Source organism: Fragaria vesca, linkage group LG3 (genome assembly GCF_000184155.1).
Source record: "Fragaria vesca subsp. vesca linkage group LG3, FraVesHawaii_1.0, whole genome shotgun sequence".
NCBI lineage: Eukaryota > Viridiplantae > Streptophyta > Magnoliopsida > Rosales > Rosaceae > Fragaria > Fragaria vesca.
Window position 1 is genome coordinate 13,477,794 of NC_020493.1, and position 16,039 is coordinate 13,493,832.

General features: G+C 38.5%; 4 protein-coding genes and 1 non-coding gene across 6 annotated transcripts in view; 3 read left to right on the forward strand and 2 right to left on the reverse strand.

The window, feature by feature from the left end:
* Positions 1-3,734: 3,734 nt before the first annotated feature.
* LOC101314354 lies at positions 3,735-5,308 on the forward strand. Its single transcript, XM_004294270.1, has 2 exons — positions 3,735-4,211; positions 5,004-5,308. The coding sequence occupies exons 1-2, from the start codon at positions 3,776-3,778 to the stop codon at positions 5,060-5,062; spliced, it is 495 nt and encodes a 164-aa protein (XP_004294318.1). The 5' UTR covers positions 3,735-3,775; the 3' UTR covers positions 5,063-5,308.
* Positions 5,309-7,310: 2,002 nt separating this feature from the next.
* LOC101314638 lies at positions 7,311-9,328 on the forward strand. The gene is made up of 3 exons (XM_004294271.1): positions 7,311-7,759; positions 8,304-8,487; positions 8,646-9,328. Exons 1-3 carry the CDS (start codon positions 7,404-7,406, stop codon positions 9,045-9,047), a joined length of 942 nt encoding a protein of 313 aa, XP_004294319.1. The 5' UTR covers positions 7,311-7,403; the 3' UTR covers positions 9,048-9,328.
* Positions 9,329-9,373: 45 nt separating this feature from the next.
* On the reverse strand, positions 9,374-13,757 carry LOC101314926 (mRNA cap guanine-N7 methyltransferase 1-like). The gene is made up of 13 exons (XM_004294272.1): positions 13,595-13,757; positions 13,022-13,161; positions 12,862-12,930; positions 12,717-12,788; positions 11,841-11,942; positions 11,632-11,688; positions 11,379-11,517; positions 10,848-10,912; positions 10,696-10,746; positions 10,538-10,600; positions 10,257-10,380; positions 10,085-10,146; positions 9,374-9,997 (listed from the first exon to the last, which is right to left on the reverse strand). The coding sequence occupies exons 1-13, from the start codon at positions 13,668-13,670 to the stop codon at positions 9,905-9,907; spliced, it is 1,113 nt and encodes a 370-aa protein (XP_004294320.1). The 5' UTR covers positions 13,671-13,757; the 3' UTR covers positions 9,374-9,904.
* Positions 13,758-13,863: 106 nt separating this feature from the next.
* Positions 13,864-13,935, forward strand: TRNAW-CCA. Its single transcript has one exon. It is a non-coding gene; the product is annotated as a tRNA-Trp (tRNA).
* A 173-nt stretch (positions 13,936-14,108) lies between these two features.
* The window catches only part of LOC101315216 (putative beta-glucosidase 41-like), an 8,390-nt gene continuing 6,459 nt past the window's right edge, over positions 14,109-16,039 (reverse strand). The window contains exons 8-13 of one of the 2 annotated variants that reach the window (XM_004294274.1): positions 15,524-15,639; positions 15,204-15,427; positions 14,872-14,903; positions 14,681-14,783; positions 14,497-14,605; positions 14,109-14,415 (exon numbers count right to left, since the gene is read on the reverse strand). In XM_004294274.1, the coding sequence (XP_004294322.1) occupies positions 14,193-14,415; positions 14,497-14,605; positions 14,681-14,783; positions 14,872-14,903; positions 15,204-15,427; positions 15,524-15,639 (807 nt within the window). In that variant the 3' untranslated portion in view covers positions 14,109-14,192. Of the gene's footprint in view, positions 14,416-14,496; positions 14,606-14,680; positions 14,784-14,871; positions 14,904-15,170; positions 15,428-15,523; positions 15,640-16,039 lie in introns of both variants that reach the window. The other variant, XM_004294273.1, reaches the window with a different exon arrangement.

The following is a 16,039-nucleotide window of genomic DNA, read 5'->3' on the forward strand; positions in this document are numbered from 1 at the left end:
TCTCTCTCTCTCTCTCTCTCTCTCTCTCTCTCTCTCTCTCTCTCTCTCTCTCTCGCCCGTTTTGACCCTCCGGATTTGTCGCTTCCGTCCATCGCCGTCCGGCCAAGATAGGCGGCATGCTTGGTATCAAATCGAAGCTTGGAACATCCTCTTCAAGTCTAGGTAGGTGGCTGGTCGTGTGCGCCACCGTGAGGGAGGAATCACGCTGAGAAGGAGCGGCTGTGCGTGGAGGTGTTTTGCCGGAAATTCTCTTTTCGGGAAATTCTCTTTTCGGGCCACCATAGCCGGAACTGTTGGTCTCAACTTGAAGCTCTCCCTCTCAGCAGCAAAACCCTAAAAGGATACATCCTAACTCGAGCTAGGTAAGGAGAATCGAAGGTTTGAATTTCTAGGGTTCTTTATTGTGTTTTTGTTCGATTGACATGTTTAAGCTTGAAATTGGACTTAGTGATAGTTATGAAAGTTGTTTGGGATGTTGAGAGGAAGATGCTGTTAAAATTTGGTAGCCATTGGGGGCCGCCGGAGTCGGCTACCGGCGGAGCAGACGGCGGCGCCGCCGCTGTAAGGGGCTTTTCAGGGTTTTAAATATGTTATATTAAGGGGAGTCTAATGGTATGAAGTTTGGAATTTTTGGAGGAGTTTTGGTTAGGTTTGGAATTTTCCAGAGATTGGAGAAATTGGCAGTTGATAGAATAAATCGGACCATTGGATTTTCTTGGTTATGGTCCTAAAGTGCTAGAATCGATGAAGTGAGGTTGTAGATGAAGTTTGGTGAAAAATCTAAGTAGCTTATTAGTGGGTTAATTGGAAGGGTTTCAGTGCATAAGTGAAAGCATTTAATTTCCTAAATCAAAAAATGGTTCTAAATATATTTATTGTGTCAAGATACGAAGGGAACCTCGCTTGAGTGGCGATTCGGATATCGTCGAGCTTATGCCTAAATCTGTGAGTGGACATTTTGGTTTTAATTAAATAAGCATGCAAGATTTTATAATTTATTAGTTTATTTTCCGATCTTATATTATAACTTCGGCTTATGAAATGATCTTAGAAATTATTTGAGTTTGATGCATGGATTTAATTGTTGGTCAAGATTTATGGATTTGAGCTCAGATTATTAATTTGATATTTGAGTTTGGATATTTTTATAAATTTCGGATTTCATTAAAATGGTTTTAATGGTAGACTTTGAGATATATAAAAGATTTCCGAAAATGGGATTTTCGGTAGTTTGCTATTTATAATTTTCGAAATTATTGGTGGAATATCGATCTTGATCTCGAGAATGTTTTAGCGAGTATTTTGGATTGAGATATTAATCATGATTTTTATTTGTTAATTAAATCTAGCTTATATTATGGTTTGGAGAATATTTTGACATGTGAGACACGTCATTGAGTTATTATAATTTCTTATGATGATTTTCAAGTACGGTTGGGAACTGTACCATTCTTATGATCTTGGAGAAGATTAATGAATTTAAGTGTTTTCGTATGTTTTAGTCACCATAATATAAGTTTATATTGATTACTGCTAGCTAACTATTATTAGCGGCTACTCACCATAGGCGAGTAGAGCGCTCAACGTGGGACTCTATTATAACCTGGGAGGCAACCGATCGGTATTTATATTTATTTGTTAGCTAGCCATTATTAGCGGCTACCCATTATAGGTGAGTAGAGCGCTTAGCATGGGACGCTATTATAGCTTGGGAGGTTCTTTTTACATGGTGATAACTCTTCCCCATATTTAATTTTTCTCAGTTATGTAATTGATTAACCAGCGGGGCTGGTTTGTCCATTCTTATGATTTCTGGATTTAAGTAGTATGATTTATCAAAATTGTGTGCAGCTAAGTTTTTAAAGTTGAAATGTGTTTTGTTAAATTACTTAATTATTTTTGTCCACTCACTCCAACGTTTTTAAATTACTTTCCCCTGGGCCTTTTGGTTTTAAATGCCCAGTGTGCATGCTAGGTTTAAATGAGGTTGAGCGTACATGGAGTTGAGGCACAGTCAAAGGTTGCTTCCGCTTAATCTTTATTCTTTATTAATCTTTCCTTATTAGATATGCTCTGATAGTTAGCTAGTGATTTAATGTTGTCTTTGTTTTTGGTTGTGGAATTCCTAATGTTTAGTATTTGATAATTTGGGAGATGTGATGAATTTGGGGAGCAGGAAGGCTCCAGGTGTTGGGGTTGGTTTAATTTGGTTATAGAAGTGTAAGTTTGATTTTTCAGGAAATGGTTGTTCATTTTCAAGGTAGATTATACTGAAATTTTGGTAAATTTTCTTTAGAGGTGTACCCCGCAAGACTTATCCCGGGTTTCAGGGTGAAACTCAGGGCGGATCCTGACATAAACTACCATGTGTTCAACGATAGCTAATGCAGAAATGAAAATGATAGAAAAATTTGGGAACATCCTACACAGAGCCTGGAACCATCCTACATAGAGGAGTCTCCGTGTTTTTCAGCCTCCACCATTGCAGAAACCAATTGACCGGATTCTAAAAGGTCCAAACCCAGTTATATATAATAAATGTTGTACCGACACAAACGATCTCTGACGATCCTTCTTTGCATTGGTAGTGATAGTCAGTTTCTAAGGATGCACAAACTCCTCTTTAGGCTTGTTCTTGGCTCCCAGAGGACCCAACATTACTCTTCTTCGGCGGAGTCACTAGAAGAGTCCCAGCCATGTTAGGCAGTGACAGCTCCAACACAGGCCCCTAGACCAGCGTCCTCAGCTCGCTTACTGTAGACTGTGGCATCAGCAGATGCATCACGCTTCTTTCCGGTTACCATGGGATAATCAGCCAACGCCTAGAGAATGGTTGCCGGTTTCAGAATGACCGATTGCAGAAAAGCTAACACACGCATGAGATCCTCCATTGTAACTCCCGGCTTTGACAAACGAAACCCAACGCTAGGGATTTATGGTAAAATATCAATTTTACCCCTGATAAATGCATAATGGCTAACGAGCCTTTTAACGGAGTGTGATTGTTGGGCCGGGCTTCATATTTGGTGTACCAAAATCAATAATTTGTAACTTGGGTACATAAATGCATAGTCATCTTAAGTTGGTGTATTGTTCCTGAAAATCTTTTAGGCAAAAACCGACTAACCAATCGATATTGACAACCAACAAAGCCAAATTATGTGCCAAACAGGTGTCCTCCCACAATAATTTTCGGGCTTCATACTTGTGTACTGTGACGATCAAACTATCGTTATACAAACAATGGGAGAATTTTCTCCAAAAATATCTAAATAATCTAATGAGTGCATTCGGGGGATGACAAGGAAAGAACCCTAGTTGCAGTTTTCGTAAGGTCGGATAGATGCTGATATTTATATAGCTCTTTATTCTTACACATTACACATCATGCTTTTTGGATACAGCTATTCTTGAGGTAGAATATTGTCCTAGATGTTTAAACTATTGTAGGATTTGGTAACAAAAAAATTGATGATGTCAAGAAACAATACGAGTCATGCAGCAACAGCAAGCAAATTAAAACACCGAATGATTAGCAATAAACAATCCCCAGATCTGGTTATGGTGCATTAGGTGCTACAGTACAAACTAATTAAACCTCTCTTTGCCCTTCCACCTAGTCACCAACCTAGGGCAATCAGGTAATTTCAGTTCCCATTTTTCTTTTATGAAACAGTCTCCTAACTTTCCGACTCTCCCTTTAAAAAAAAGAGAGAAAAATCATCGCCACCATCATCATCCTCCTCCTCGCTTAACTTTCCAACGCCCACAAGCCATGTCCTTCTTCACACTACTCCTCCCATGGACTCTTCTCCTTACCGTTCTACTCTCTCTACCCCTCTCTCTCTCCTCCTCTTCCTCCATCCATGACCTCCTCCGCTCGCAGGGCCTGCCAGCTGGTCTCCTCCCTAAGGAAGTCAAGTCCTACTCACTCTCCGACGACGGCCTCCTCCAAGTCTTCCTCGACGCTCCGTGCCTCACCAAATTTGAGAACCGGGTTTTCTTCGACAGCGTCGTGAGGGCCAACCTCAGCTACGGAAGTCTCATCGGAGTTGAGGGTTTGACTCAGGAAGAGCTCTTTCTGTGGCTGCCGGTGAAGGACATCATCGTTGATGATCCGGGATCCGGTCTCATACTCTTCGACATTGGAGTAGCTCATAAACAGCTTTCTCTGTCGCTCTTTGAAGATCCTCCTTCCTGTAAACCCTCAGGTAATTCCATCATGACTATCAGATGATCATCATTTGCCTAGCTGTTTAGTTTTCATTGTTTTTCATTTTTCTTTCTGAGGGTTTTGTTTTTGTAACATATGTTGCGGTTCGTATGGATGGTCATGTGGGTTTCTGTTATACTTTTGTGTGACCTCAACAGTTTCTTTGGACTTTAATGTCTGCCATGTCTCTGATGATAGCTTCAGAAAAACTATTCAACTCATAGGCTGCTGCTTCTAATTTTTTTTTTTTTTCATAACAGAAATTATTATAAAGTATATTTGGCCATTTTACCTGTGCTCTCACATGATAAGTCATAATTTTCCAATAAAACAATGAATGAATTTAAAAAAAATACATAAAACACAACAAATAAACCAAAAACACAGAGGAGCTTTGCTTGCTTGCCGGCTACCTCTGTTATTAACTACTTGTTTGCACTCTGGCATGCTACAATCTACAATTCTACATTAAGATTATGGACTTAGCTAATGTATATGCATGAATAGTATGTATATGAGTACCTCATTAGGCTATAAACTTGTTTTGTGAGTGTTTAAAAATGGTGGAATCTATATTGTGGGTACATGGAGACAAATTGGCAATATAAATAACAGCTGTTTAATTATACTATACTAATTTCTGCATGAAAAACTAGCTAGGTAGCCAAAATCAGTGTGAGAATAGCGACATTTCCACTGTGTTGTGCATCTTCTTTCTTGGTCCACAAAGCTTGCATGTAAAATGGGGTGTGGGTTTGGTTCTTGAGCCTAATTCATGTGACTATTGCAGGTGCAGTAGTGAAGAATCATGTGAAGAAGCAGGGAAAAGGGTTTGAAGCTCTGAGATAGCTAGGGAGATGATTCCTATCTGTTACAAATGTGTGTTTTTCTATAATTGAGCAGTTTAAAATTGATTAGTCTTCTTATTAATTAATGATATAAGTATGTAATTAGATGGAGGCTAGCTTGATTAGAGTAATTAGGAGAGCCTTTAAAGAGGAATAGGAGGAGTTAGCAAAGATGTGAGGAATCTGATGTTGTATGTGCTCAACATATTAGCGGTTTCTAATCTTCTAATCTTTGTTTTTGCCTTTGATTCTCACCTGTTCCTTAATCTCTGTCTTATGTTTAAGCAAAGCAAGGGATCAAACTTCTTTTAATTATTCTCTACTATTTAAGTATGAATTGGCAAGGCAAGTATTCCAGAGAGTAGGTATAGATATTTTCAAATTTCATTTAAATACTTAACTTTTCTTTATTAATAATTTCAATTTTAGCTCATAATCGACTTTGGATGGGGTCTTTCTGTTTAAAGAAATTATCTCTACGCTGACTATTAGTTTAGAAGTAAAGCCACTATGAATTAAACGCAAAGTCTACATCCCAAATCTATATTTATATATGCGTGCCGGCCAGGTTCAAAGTCTTAGAGGGTTATTAGGTTAAATGATATAAAGCTTATTGTCTATATACATATGAGGATGACGATTGACGAAGTTGTTTCCATAGTCATTCCCTGTGGCTATGGGAAACAAAGGATCGGTGTATCCCAATTGAAGGGAGAAATTTCAGGTGAAGTGCTCGAGTTTATAAGTTGATGTCACGGATGAGATGACCAGAACTCCTCCCTAAACCTATTCGATGATGAATATTCGAACAAAATGTCTAATCGTTGTTAACTTATGATGCGTGATTCTTGATTACATTGTTGGTCAGTCATCAATAGGATTGGCTCATGTTATTGAGCTTTGTACTAGCTACGTTTCCCGCTTCCAAGCACTGGCTTTACAAATTACACCAAACTTAGTTTAACATAACATGATCGAAGGTTTGTATTGTTAATTCTGTGGGTGCCTGCATTATCATATAAGTGATCTTTTGCCACTAATTTTATTGATCTTGATGGAAGGATTAATCGTGTTTGATTAGTTTATAGTCGATGATGATCAAGAAAAAACCCTGCCCTCGTGTACAAACTGGATACACCATCATATACTGCACCTCTTTGTTTTGTTACTTTGTCATGTTTTATACTTTTTTGTTCTTTTGTCTTTCACTCTGACTCGTAACTCGTCTTCATATACCAGTGTGATACTGTGATAGTATGATGTTGAACCCCGAATGTGGGCCAATGAAATGTGGGCTCGAGATTGTAAGAGAGCCCGGACTCACTTTCTTCATGGAATGGGAGTTATGGGACACACACTGAAGACTGGAGTGACACACCCATTCAAGCAGTCAACTAGTTAGAGCTTCGGCTTTATCATAGAAAGATACAGGCCTTTTGGTCTTATCATCAAGAAATATCATGACGATCCCGCCATGAGTATGATTATTTATGCATTTTTCCGGTCATTATTAGTTTTTAATAAGGACTTTATAATAAAATGTTTGTTTATTATTTTATTGGTATAATATATCTATTGTAAATGTGTCTGATTGTATGATATATGAGAGTTTTTGAGGTGATAAATAGTCATTACATGGTTATTTAGTTATTTTTTTAATCAATAATAACCACATATTTTGATAGACATGGTATATAAGATGATATACTAGAATTTTCTAATACTAAATACTAAATGATAATTTCTAAATTAACAGTGAAATGAATGTTTTAGACGATGGATTTTTTCATACTAACAAAGCTAATATCTAAATGACTTTATGTAATAACCTAAAACGCATGTAACCCACACAATTTTGTAACATAGAGACAGAGATTTCATACATTTTGGTTTGAGGCCTAGAGATCTGATGGTGTACTTTTCCTCTCAAAATGAAGAACGAAATCACCATTAGAATTGTGCTGGGATCTTTCCTTACCCAGTAAGGTATCACTTATCAGTCTCCTCTGGCCAGGACTCGGTATAATATAATCATTAAATAAACTTAAAAATTATGGATTAGACAAACCCAAATGAAATGGTAAAATAAAGTAAGTGCCGAAAATAATAAAAACAAGTTCAAAAAATTTTCAAATAGGATATTATCCCCCACGTGGCGGGCACGAGGATAATCACCAAAGATGACACGGCCCCCGCGTTAAAAGCAAATCCAATTCCGATGACGCTTCTTCTTCTCTTTTCAGGCCACATATAATTACCCCAACCCCTTTTCATTTGCTCTCCCTCAAAAACCTTCGGCGATTAATTAGCGATTATCTCAGAGAGTCTCTTCTAGGGTTTTAATGGGAGGCGGCGTGATGAGGACGGCGGCGAAGGTGGCCGGGATCGGCAGCGTCATGCAGGGCGGGATCCGGGGATCGCCGGCGGTGCCGTCGTCCGGGAAGTCGATGCGGACGGCCTCGATCCCCGTCGCGGCGGGGGTATCGGCGCAGAGCTTGAAGGGGAGTGACGCCGGGGTGATCGAGAAGCAGCGGGTGGAGGCGACGGTGGATGATTTTGTGGACTGGCAAGTCGTCGGCGGCGAAGATGAGTTGGTGATGTCAGCAGGCGAGCCGATGCCGAGGGTTGTGTTCGGCGCCGCGCCGAGCTTCAAGGAGGCCAAAGAGGCCACCGCTGAGTTGAAAGATGCTCTCGATAAGTATAATTGCTTAGAGCCTTTTTTCAATTTTTCTGTTTAGAATTGCGTTTTGTGTTCTTTCTTCTTGCTAAATTCGGTGGTGTTTTATTGCTTAATTTGATACAAAAAATAGTGACATTCATCATTTGATTGATCAGAAATCATCACAGGTTTCTTTGATATCTGTTTTCGAGAGTTTTCATTTCGATAGGGAAATGATTACAGGTTATATCTAGTTTTATTGTTCAACAGGTTTGCAATTGGGTTAACAAATTCTAGTTATTAGAAAAGTTTCAGACTTTGAAGTTTGAACATTTTCTGAGTAAAGTAGAATTTGAGTGTGCTGTGTGTGTTTTTTTGTTTGGCTCTGGAAATCTCAGTGTAGCTAGGTTTTTTTTGGCTGTGAAATTGGGGAAATCATGGGGTTGTTCTAACATGTACCAAGGCACCAAATTTTTATTCTTTAAAGATTTTGCTGTCAATACCAGGTCGATTTAATTTGTAGTTTTTTTTTGGTATATGGTTTACGTTTTTTAAGCTAACTCTATCAGTGGTGAACTTTCAGGGCATACTTATCTTCACCCAAAATTACTGAGCTGGAAGACCCGACTGCTGCTGACAAGGTGTCTGGGCAGTCTCTGTTTTCAAACCCTGGAGCCGAAACAGAATCTGTTCTTGTAACTAGGACTTCAGTGCCACAACATGCTTATAAGGCATTTGAACTGCTGAGTCGAAGTCCTGAGGCTCAGGTATTGACTGAACTCCACCTCTTAGATATATCTCTTGCAAAGTTGGTCTTATTTGGACAATCGAAGTGTATTTTGTGTTTCAGCTGTAGATACCATAATAACGTGATGACTACTACACAATAATATGGGAATAATTAATTTCTTGGTTTTATTCCCAGAATGTTGTTGCTTCAATTGCAAGTGACCCGAATGTCTGGAATGCTATGATTGAAAACTCTGCTGTCAAACAATTCATGGAGTCTCAAAAAAACTTAAACCAGGATCCTTATGACTCCGCTTCAGATTCTGAGGTTTTCAATCCTGTATCTTCAAAGGAGGTCAAGGAGGAATTTGATTCAAGCCAATCTTTTGACTTGGAACATCTGTTCAATGGTTTTGTGGATAAAGTCAAGCTTACCGTCAATACCATTGTCAGCAATTTGTCGACATACATTCAGAACATTTTCGAACCCCCTGCAGATGACAATGGCGACAATGGCTCTCCCAGAACTGTTATAGCATCTGGGTTCATGGGACTGGCAATTATGGTTGTAATGGTGGTTTTGCTGAAGCGTGCCTAAAGCTTCATCGCTCTGCACATGAATCATCTGAAAAAGCAATCCGGAAATGCTTCTCGCTGCATGAATGTTTAATAAATAAGATCGAGTTTTCCTTCTTAATATCCTTTGGCAGTACTTTTAGAGGATTTTGCATGTGATTATGTATGACATGTTTGTACAGCTTATTTCTCAAACGTAACTTGGGCAAATCTTAATTTGCCAAATACATTGATGCTGCTTTATTTGTATTGATGCTGCTTTATTTGTATTGTGTTTCAACAGCAACTGTCCGTTTGATCCTTATTGATTGTGTACATGGATGTTTTTTATTTTTACTTTTTTATTTTAGAATTGGGTGTACACGTTCGCCACCTCGAAAAGTTGAAGGTGCACATGCGAATGTCAAATTTGGGCGTAGTTGATATGTTGGTAGAAATGTCAACTTCATTTTGTACACCAGTAGAGAGTTTGGTTGTTGCCTTCCTGGATGCCAGAAGAAGAAATTTCCATGTGTGCACCATTTTTCAACACTAACAATTACTAACTGTTAAAAACTTTAGTTATCAAATACCCTTAAATTTGAACCAATTTTTCCAGTGTTGAATCAATCATCGACCAACAACCAGGCAGATATCATTCCAATTAGCAAATGTACTGGAACTGGAACTGTTACGGAGGGAAAACATGAGCTCAGTGTTGTAGATCACAATCCCAGATTGTTGTACATCTACAGACTTTCTCAGAGCAAGTAGCGGAACAGTCTGGCAGTTAGCTCTTCCCTCACCCATTTGGACAAGTAGGGTTTCTGTGTACTGCAAAAGCTTCTTTCTTTTGTGCTATGAAAATGGAACTTTGAAACATGTTCAGCGTGCGATATACTAATGTTCAATGTTCAATATGTCCTCTTTTGATATATGCATCTTGCCTTTATCTCTTCTACTATTTGCTTGAGTGCGATCAGGTTGGCCCCGCTGAAAACAACATTTACATCCATGTAAGAATGGTGACAGCAACACAAATTTACACGTATTGGTTATTTAGCGCCAATATGCACCCACCTTCCTTAAGACAAATGACATGTACAAATAGGCTACTTCCCATTCGTCTTGTGATAGTGTACCTGGATATCACAAAGCAGGAATGAAAAATGTATTAAAAACGAAACCAACCGGAGACTTCATGTTAGTGATAGATGTTTAGGGCCAAACAAGTATTGAGTATAGAACATACTCTGATCTTGGTTACCATCACCTAATGCACCAAGCCTCCGCATTAATTCCACATACTCTGGCCTTTTCATGTACTCGTGCACGAATTCATGAGAGTTCTTCGCAAAAATTAACTCCATATCATACTGCAAGAGGTGCAATACATGTTAAAGTTGTATGAGAAGATTAACAGAGCCCGACACGTAAAGTATCAACAACATCAAATCTGAACCGACTCAAAATAGCTAAATGAATTTCAATCTTCATTTATGGTCATTTTCTAGCATTTAAAAGATGTCATACCTCTTCTACCAATGATTTGAATACATGAAAGGGGACAATCCATTCAGGGCAATCAACAGCATCCTGCAAAGTGAAGAATTCAAATATAACATTTAGAATAACATTTTGAAGATAACAACCACTAATAGCAAAAGAACATAAAGGATCAAGTTAGATACCTCCAGGTGAAACTTGTACTTGATACCAAAGGGGCTTGAAGACTTGAATTTCTGAGCGGCAAATTATACGTCAAATTAGAATATAAAAGATTCAAATCATATAAATAAATAAAAATCATGTCTCTGGAGGATAACTAAATGATTTCAGATACCTTTTCAGAAAATTCTTCATCAAATCGTATCCAGTACACACTATTTCCAAAGAACAATCCTTCAGCTGAACAATCAAAGACAAAATCGCATCATCAATCAATAATGACCAAAAGGGGGAAATGTACAAATTATTTTGTAGGATGCTCAAAAATTGAGTACTCAGCAAGGAAGGATCCTCACTGAGGGGTACCATTTAGTGAAGTCCCAACACTGACAGAATAGGTTGGTAAGGTTGATTAAGGGCTTCACACATTCTAGAGAGAATCAGGGAAGTTACATATAACTCCACTGGTTTCATTCACAAGTACTATAAAATCTTTAAAAAGTGGATTAACATGCCAACAAAGATCCCATATTCCACAATTTCTATTAAGGATCCTTCCACCCCTATCCTAATGAACTTTGCCCACTCAAACTGCTTATGTGAGAAGTTACTCGACATAATGAAAGAGCAAGATATCTATTTATTTGGATTCAATGTTGCTTCTTTAGCATCAATATAAAACAGAGGCTCTAGGGTGTAAAATTACCTTCTCTCAGCTTTTTGATGATCACATTGGCGTCTGGCATTGTTCCAATGAAAGTTCCGCCTGGGCGGAGTAAAGCTGAAACATTCGCCAGGGCTCTCCGTGCACGTGCTTCAGTGGACCAGGAATAATGCAAGGCAAACTGCAAGATAAAATGTGCTTAGGCTTATGATGGTTCTTTTTTCAAAGGATATCCTCACTTCCTATTTTAATTAGTTGCAATATAAATGTAATCTATTGTTCCATGAAGGATTACCTGGCAACTGCAAATATCAAAGGGTGCATCATCTGCTAGGGCTTTATCCAGTCGAACCTGAAACCATGAACATGACATCAATATTTAATGGGTAACGAACCACTCTTACGAATTATGTCCACACATGCTGCTAATGGCTGAAAGGTTGACTGAACAAAACACAGGAAAGCTCACTAGGGATAAAGAATGGTTAAGCTAGCAGCAATTACCTCATAGCAGTCTCCACAGATAAGACGTGCAGGAAATGTAAACTTTTTACGGCGTTGATGATGATCGGCATCACCATTGTAACGGGTACGACAATCTTCTATCTGTGAACAGTTTAAGAGATGATAATAAGATCATCAATGACAAATGTTAAAACAGAAGGCTGAAAAAATAATAATAATAATAATAATAAACAGGCTTCAGCATGTCTTGACAAGGACTTGAGCACATATATGTCATTACTTTGTTGGTTTGTCCTTGGGAAATACACCCACAAAAGCGAAATGTCATATACTTGGAACAAGAAATTGGGAAGGATGGTACTGAGAAAAAATTAAAATCATTTAGTGCTACAAAGAGTCTGATGAATCGTCATATTATGAGCTTGTCCAGGAGTTTTGTTTTTTTAATTCTCAAAAATAAAAGAAAAAAAAAAACAAAACCCAAGAGAATAACAACCAAATGAAGTTCAGAAAATAGTACACTCCATGGAAGGAAAGATCAGAATCCAATATCAAACACGAAGCATCAAATAGTAGAATTTTATTTCCCAAGAAAAAGACTTCTAACCCACACCAAATAAGAAACTGATGAGCACTCTACAACATTAACCAAGGACAAAAACCAAATAACCGAATACAAGATACTTCATAATAGTTATAACTTAGACCACAAAAAATCTATAAGTTTGTATTTACACCTTCTGAGACATTAGCCAGTAATTTCATGGAAAAGCAATGAAAAGTGATTCTAGAATCAAAATCTGGACTCCAACAACAAATTCAGGCAATGGAAAATAATTCCATCGCAGTAACTATCTTATCAAAGAATGTCAACCAAAGGAGTTAATTAACGTAAAACAATAATTCAGCGCTTACCGATCCTTCAGCAATATCAATGCCAACGTAGTACCCAATTTTGGCCTTGTCCCATTTGATGAGATCACCTCCCTACCGAAAATAAGATATTAGAAATTGTTCAGTGAAACAAAAGGAGAGGAGTAGATAAATGGACTGCCAATACCTTGCCACATGCAAGATCAAGAACAGCATCTCCACGGCGAGCATAGAGCTGAATTAAGACGCTCTTAATCTGTTCCATAGGAAAAGGAACCATATCAACAACAAAACTACCGTGTTGTGTTCAAAACATTCCGAAGTATAATGAATACTAAAAGACCAACCCAATTGTTAAGCTTTTTTAGATGGATGATTGGGCTAGCTTCTCGTTCTTCCAGAGTTTGATTTGTCCTTGCACTATAATGATCGGCCACTTTTCGTGCAAAAATCTTTGTGCTTTCATCCTCCAAGAAATTTGAATCATCTAAGAGCACAATGCAAGACACTGATCAAGACAAAACACCTAACAAAACACTTGCATCCCCCATCTTGCATGCGTTGTAGGAAGTAAAAAAGAAGCCTCGAATTCAGATTTTTCATCATATGACTATTACCATATCCTTTTTCTTTTGCTTTGTTCTAGTAGTACGAATATGAAAATTAAGTTACCAACAATGCAAGGTGTCCCAGCTCGAATTTATCAGCATACTAGTGCTACACCTATTTTGAACAGATAATTCGTTCAAAGCTTTCATCTTTCTCCCTTTCACTCACTTACCCAGCAACCCAATACGTAAAAGACTACAAAACTACAAGACCCAGGTCTAAAACCCCTCAAACAAATCAAAAAGATCAAAACTTTACCGCATGAAACTTATAAATCCGAACCAAAGAGCGAAAGGGTATGTAAATATTACCTTCTGGGTTGGCTTTGAACCTCGATTGAGGTGGCCCAACGGAGGTGGAGGACGATTCCGAGTAGCCTCGTTTCATGGCCAAGGATCAAAATGGCAGAATCGAATGGGGCTCAAAATCAGAGCCTTGCTATCAAAAAGCAAAGAAACAAAAAATTGGTATTGTGTTTTATAATGAGAGAGACAAAGGCTTAAAAGGGGCTTTGGGTTTGAGGTCCAGGATCAGGATGTGTTACAAGTATATAAATAAAATAGAAGATATATTATCATTAGGATCTGTGGCGCAATGGTAGCGCGTCTGACTCCAGATCAGAAGGTTGCGTGTTCGATTCACGTCAGGTTCAAATTTTTTGCTATGTACTGGACTTTCTAGAGCCCTTTGAACTAATTTTTTTTCTTCATGAACTTTCCTTGTGTTAGTTCTGCATTACTCTCCTTTTGTTTTCCCCCTTCTTTTTCCTTCACTTGACTAATTTTTAGTTTGATAATTGGGATACAGAGATGAGAAGATTTGGACTTTCTAGAGCTCCAATGGATTTTTTTTTTCTTTCTTTTCTTTGTGATCTTTACATCTGAAAATCATCATTGCATTTTACATGTGCTATATCTGTACAGAAGTATTTAGCAAGGTCTGGCTTCTCTGTTGATTGTTGTTAACTTGGAGAAATCTTGTAAACCACTGTACAGAAGATTTAGGAATCCTCGTAAGGTTCTTCTTGTAATCGACATAGTAGAGGCCAAATCTCACAGTGTAGCCCATGTTCCATTCCCAGTTGTCAAGTAATGACCACACGAAATAACCACGAACATCACATTTGTCTTCCCTGCATTGATTTAGTTTTCTGTTAAGAAGCATTTGCAATGTTTTATCTGGAAGAATAGGATTTCAAACTCTGCATTATTACCTTATGGCAGCTGATAGGTTTGAGAGATAGTCCCTGTGAAAACGTATCCTCTTCTCATCATTTAGAGCCTTTTCCATAGATGTGAAAGGTTTATTTGGATCATCCATACCTGATTTCACAATGTGAAGTGTTTGTTATTTCAAGAATCATTGATGGATGAAACCAGAAATCAGAACCTACTCACCATTTTCTGTTATCATCATTGGGGGGTTCCCATACTTATCTTTGATGTATCTTGCCAACTTTCGGATTCCCCATGGGACTATGCGCAACCAGCGAGAAGCTGCCTGGAGGAGGAAGAACTGATGAGCTAGAATGAACTTAAATATCAAACCAATGTTTATTTCAGGGCTTTATCAAGTGGTTGAGACGTACTTTTTCTCCAATAGCCACTCCTCCTTTGTAATCTACAATCAAAATCAGATACAACAGTTATATCAATTGAAATTCTGAATTATTTTTGGCTCTATGACTTGGTACTTTTAGCCTTCTAGGTAGTGCTTAGTTCACTAGAATGAACCTTGGAATGGAATAAGCATTCTTATTGAATGTTGACTTTCTTGTTTGGAATATATCTAATTTTCACTACTGCCACTTTAATTCTTTCACTATTTGTTCTTATTCGCATATCTTTCCATTCCATTCCTATGTTCATTCCAGCAGCCAAACACTACCTGGTGGCAAAACATTGTTCTGTGGCATCTTACGTGTTGTAATGACTGCAGCATCAGATGTAGCATCCTGCAATATAAATTTTCGAATTCGTGTCCTGTCATTCCGAGCATATAATGTGGTGTAGTGGTTTATGCCGATAAAGTCCACTGATCCCACGAGGAATTTTGAAACTTCCTTCGAAATTGCAGGTAATCGCTTACCCACAAGCTTCTTCATTGAGAGAGGATAATCGCCAAAAAATAGTGGATCAAGGAACCTGATTCACTTTTTCTGTGTCATATATGTTCTGTTTATACACATTTTGTTACTACTTCTAAATGACATGAATAAATAACATTTATAAAAAAGTTACCATCCCAAACTGAACTCATTCGCTCTATGTGCTGCATCTATATCCTCATCAGTTTCCGAGAGAGGTTCATGCCATTTGGCATCCAATGAAATTCCAATCTGACCTCCTTGTTTCTCCTAGGAGTCCCAACAGAAGAAAATGTAAAAATAATTATAGAATGATCACTAAAAGATTTGGAAGGTATCACATATGCAAGGTTCTAAAACTCGGTCAACTCGGCCGAGTACTCGGCGAGTACTCGGTACTCGGGTAGTCACCGTGGCGATTTTGGCCTACTCAGTGCCTCTAGTCGGCCAGCAGAAAATCGGCCGAGTACTCGGTCCAACTCGGTCAACTCGGTCAGCCGAAAAAAAAAAAAAAGAGAGGCAAACGACGTCGTTTTGAAACCCTAATAAGAAGAAATGTCTCTAGTCTCTCGCTCGGTCGCTCCAGACGCTCAGTCCCGAACCTTGCTCTCCAGTCGCTCTCACTCCCTCTCAGTCGCCCTCGCCCAGTCGCTCTCCCTCACCTCGCCGG

What these genes read in the sequence shown, in the direction of transcription:
- LOC101314638 (XM_004294271.1), top strand. Translation starts at nt 7,404, where the DNA reads ATGGGAGGCGGCGTGATGAGGACGGCGGCGAAGGTGGCCGGGATCGGC. An exon ending in TTGAAAGATGCTCTCGATAA is followed by an intron (nt 7,760 to 8,303) that starts GTATAATTGCTT and finishes GTGAACTTTCAG; the next exon opens with GGCATACTTATCTTCACCCA. An exon ending in GTCGAAGTCCTGAGGCTCAG is followed by an intron (nt 8,488 to 8,645) that starts GTATTGACTGAA and finishes TTTTATTCCCAG; the next exon opens with AATGTTGTTGCTTCAATTGC.
- LOC101314354 (XM_004294270.1), top strand. Translation starts at nt 3,776, where the DNA reads ATGTCCTTCTTCACACTACTCCTCCCATGGACTCTTCTCCTTACCGTT. An exon ending in TCCTTCCTGTAAACCCTCAG is followed by an intron (nt 4,212 to 5,003) that starts GTAATTCCATCA and finishes TGACTATTGCAG; the next exon opens with GTGCAGTAGTGAAGAATCAT.
- LOC101314926 (XM_004294272.1), bottom strand. Translation starts at nt 13,670, where the DNA reads ATGAAACGAGGCTACTCGGAATCGTCCTCCACCTCCGTTGGGCCACCT. An exon ending in TTGATATTGCTGAAGGATCG is followed by an intron (nt 11,943 to 12,716) that starts GTAAGCGCTGAA and finishes AACTGTTCACAG; the next exon opens with ATAGAAGATTGTCGTACCCG. An exon ending in TGTCATTTGTCTTAAGGAAG is followed by an intron (nt 9,998 to 10,084) that starts GTGGGTGCATAT and finishes TGTTGTTTTCAG; the next exon opens with CGGGGCCAACCTGATCGCAC.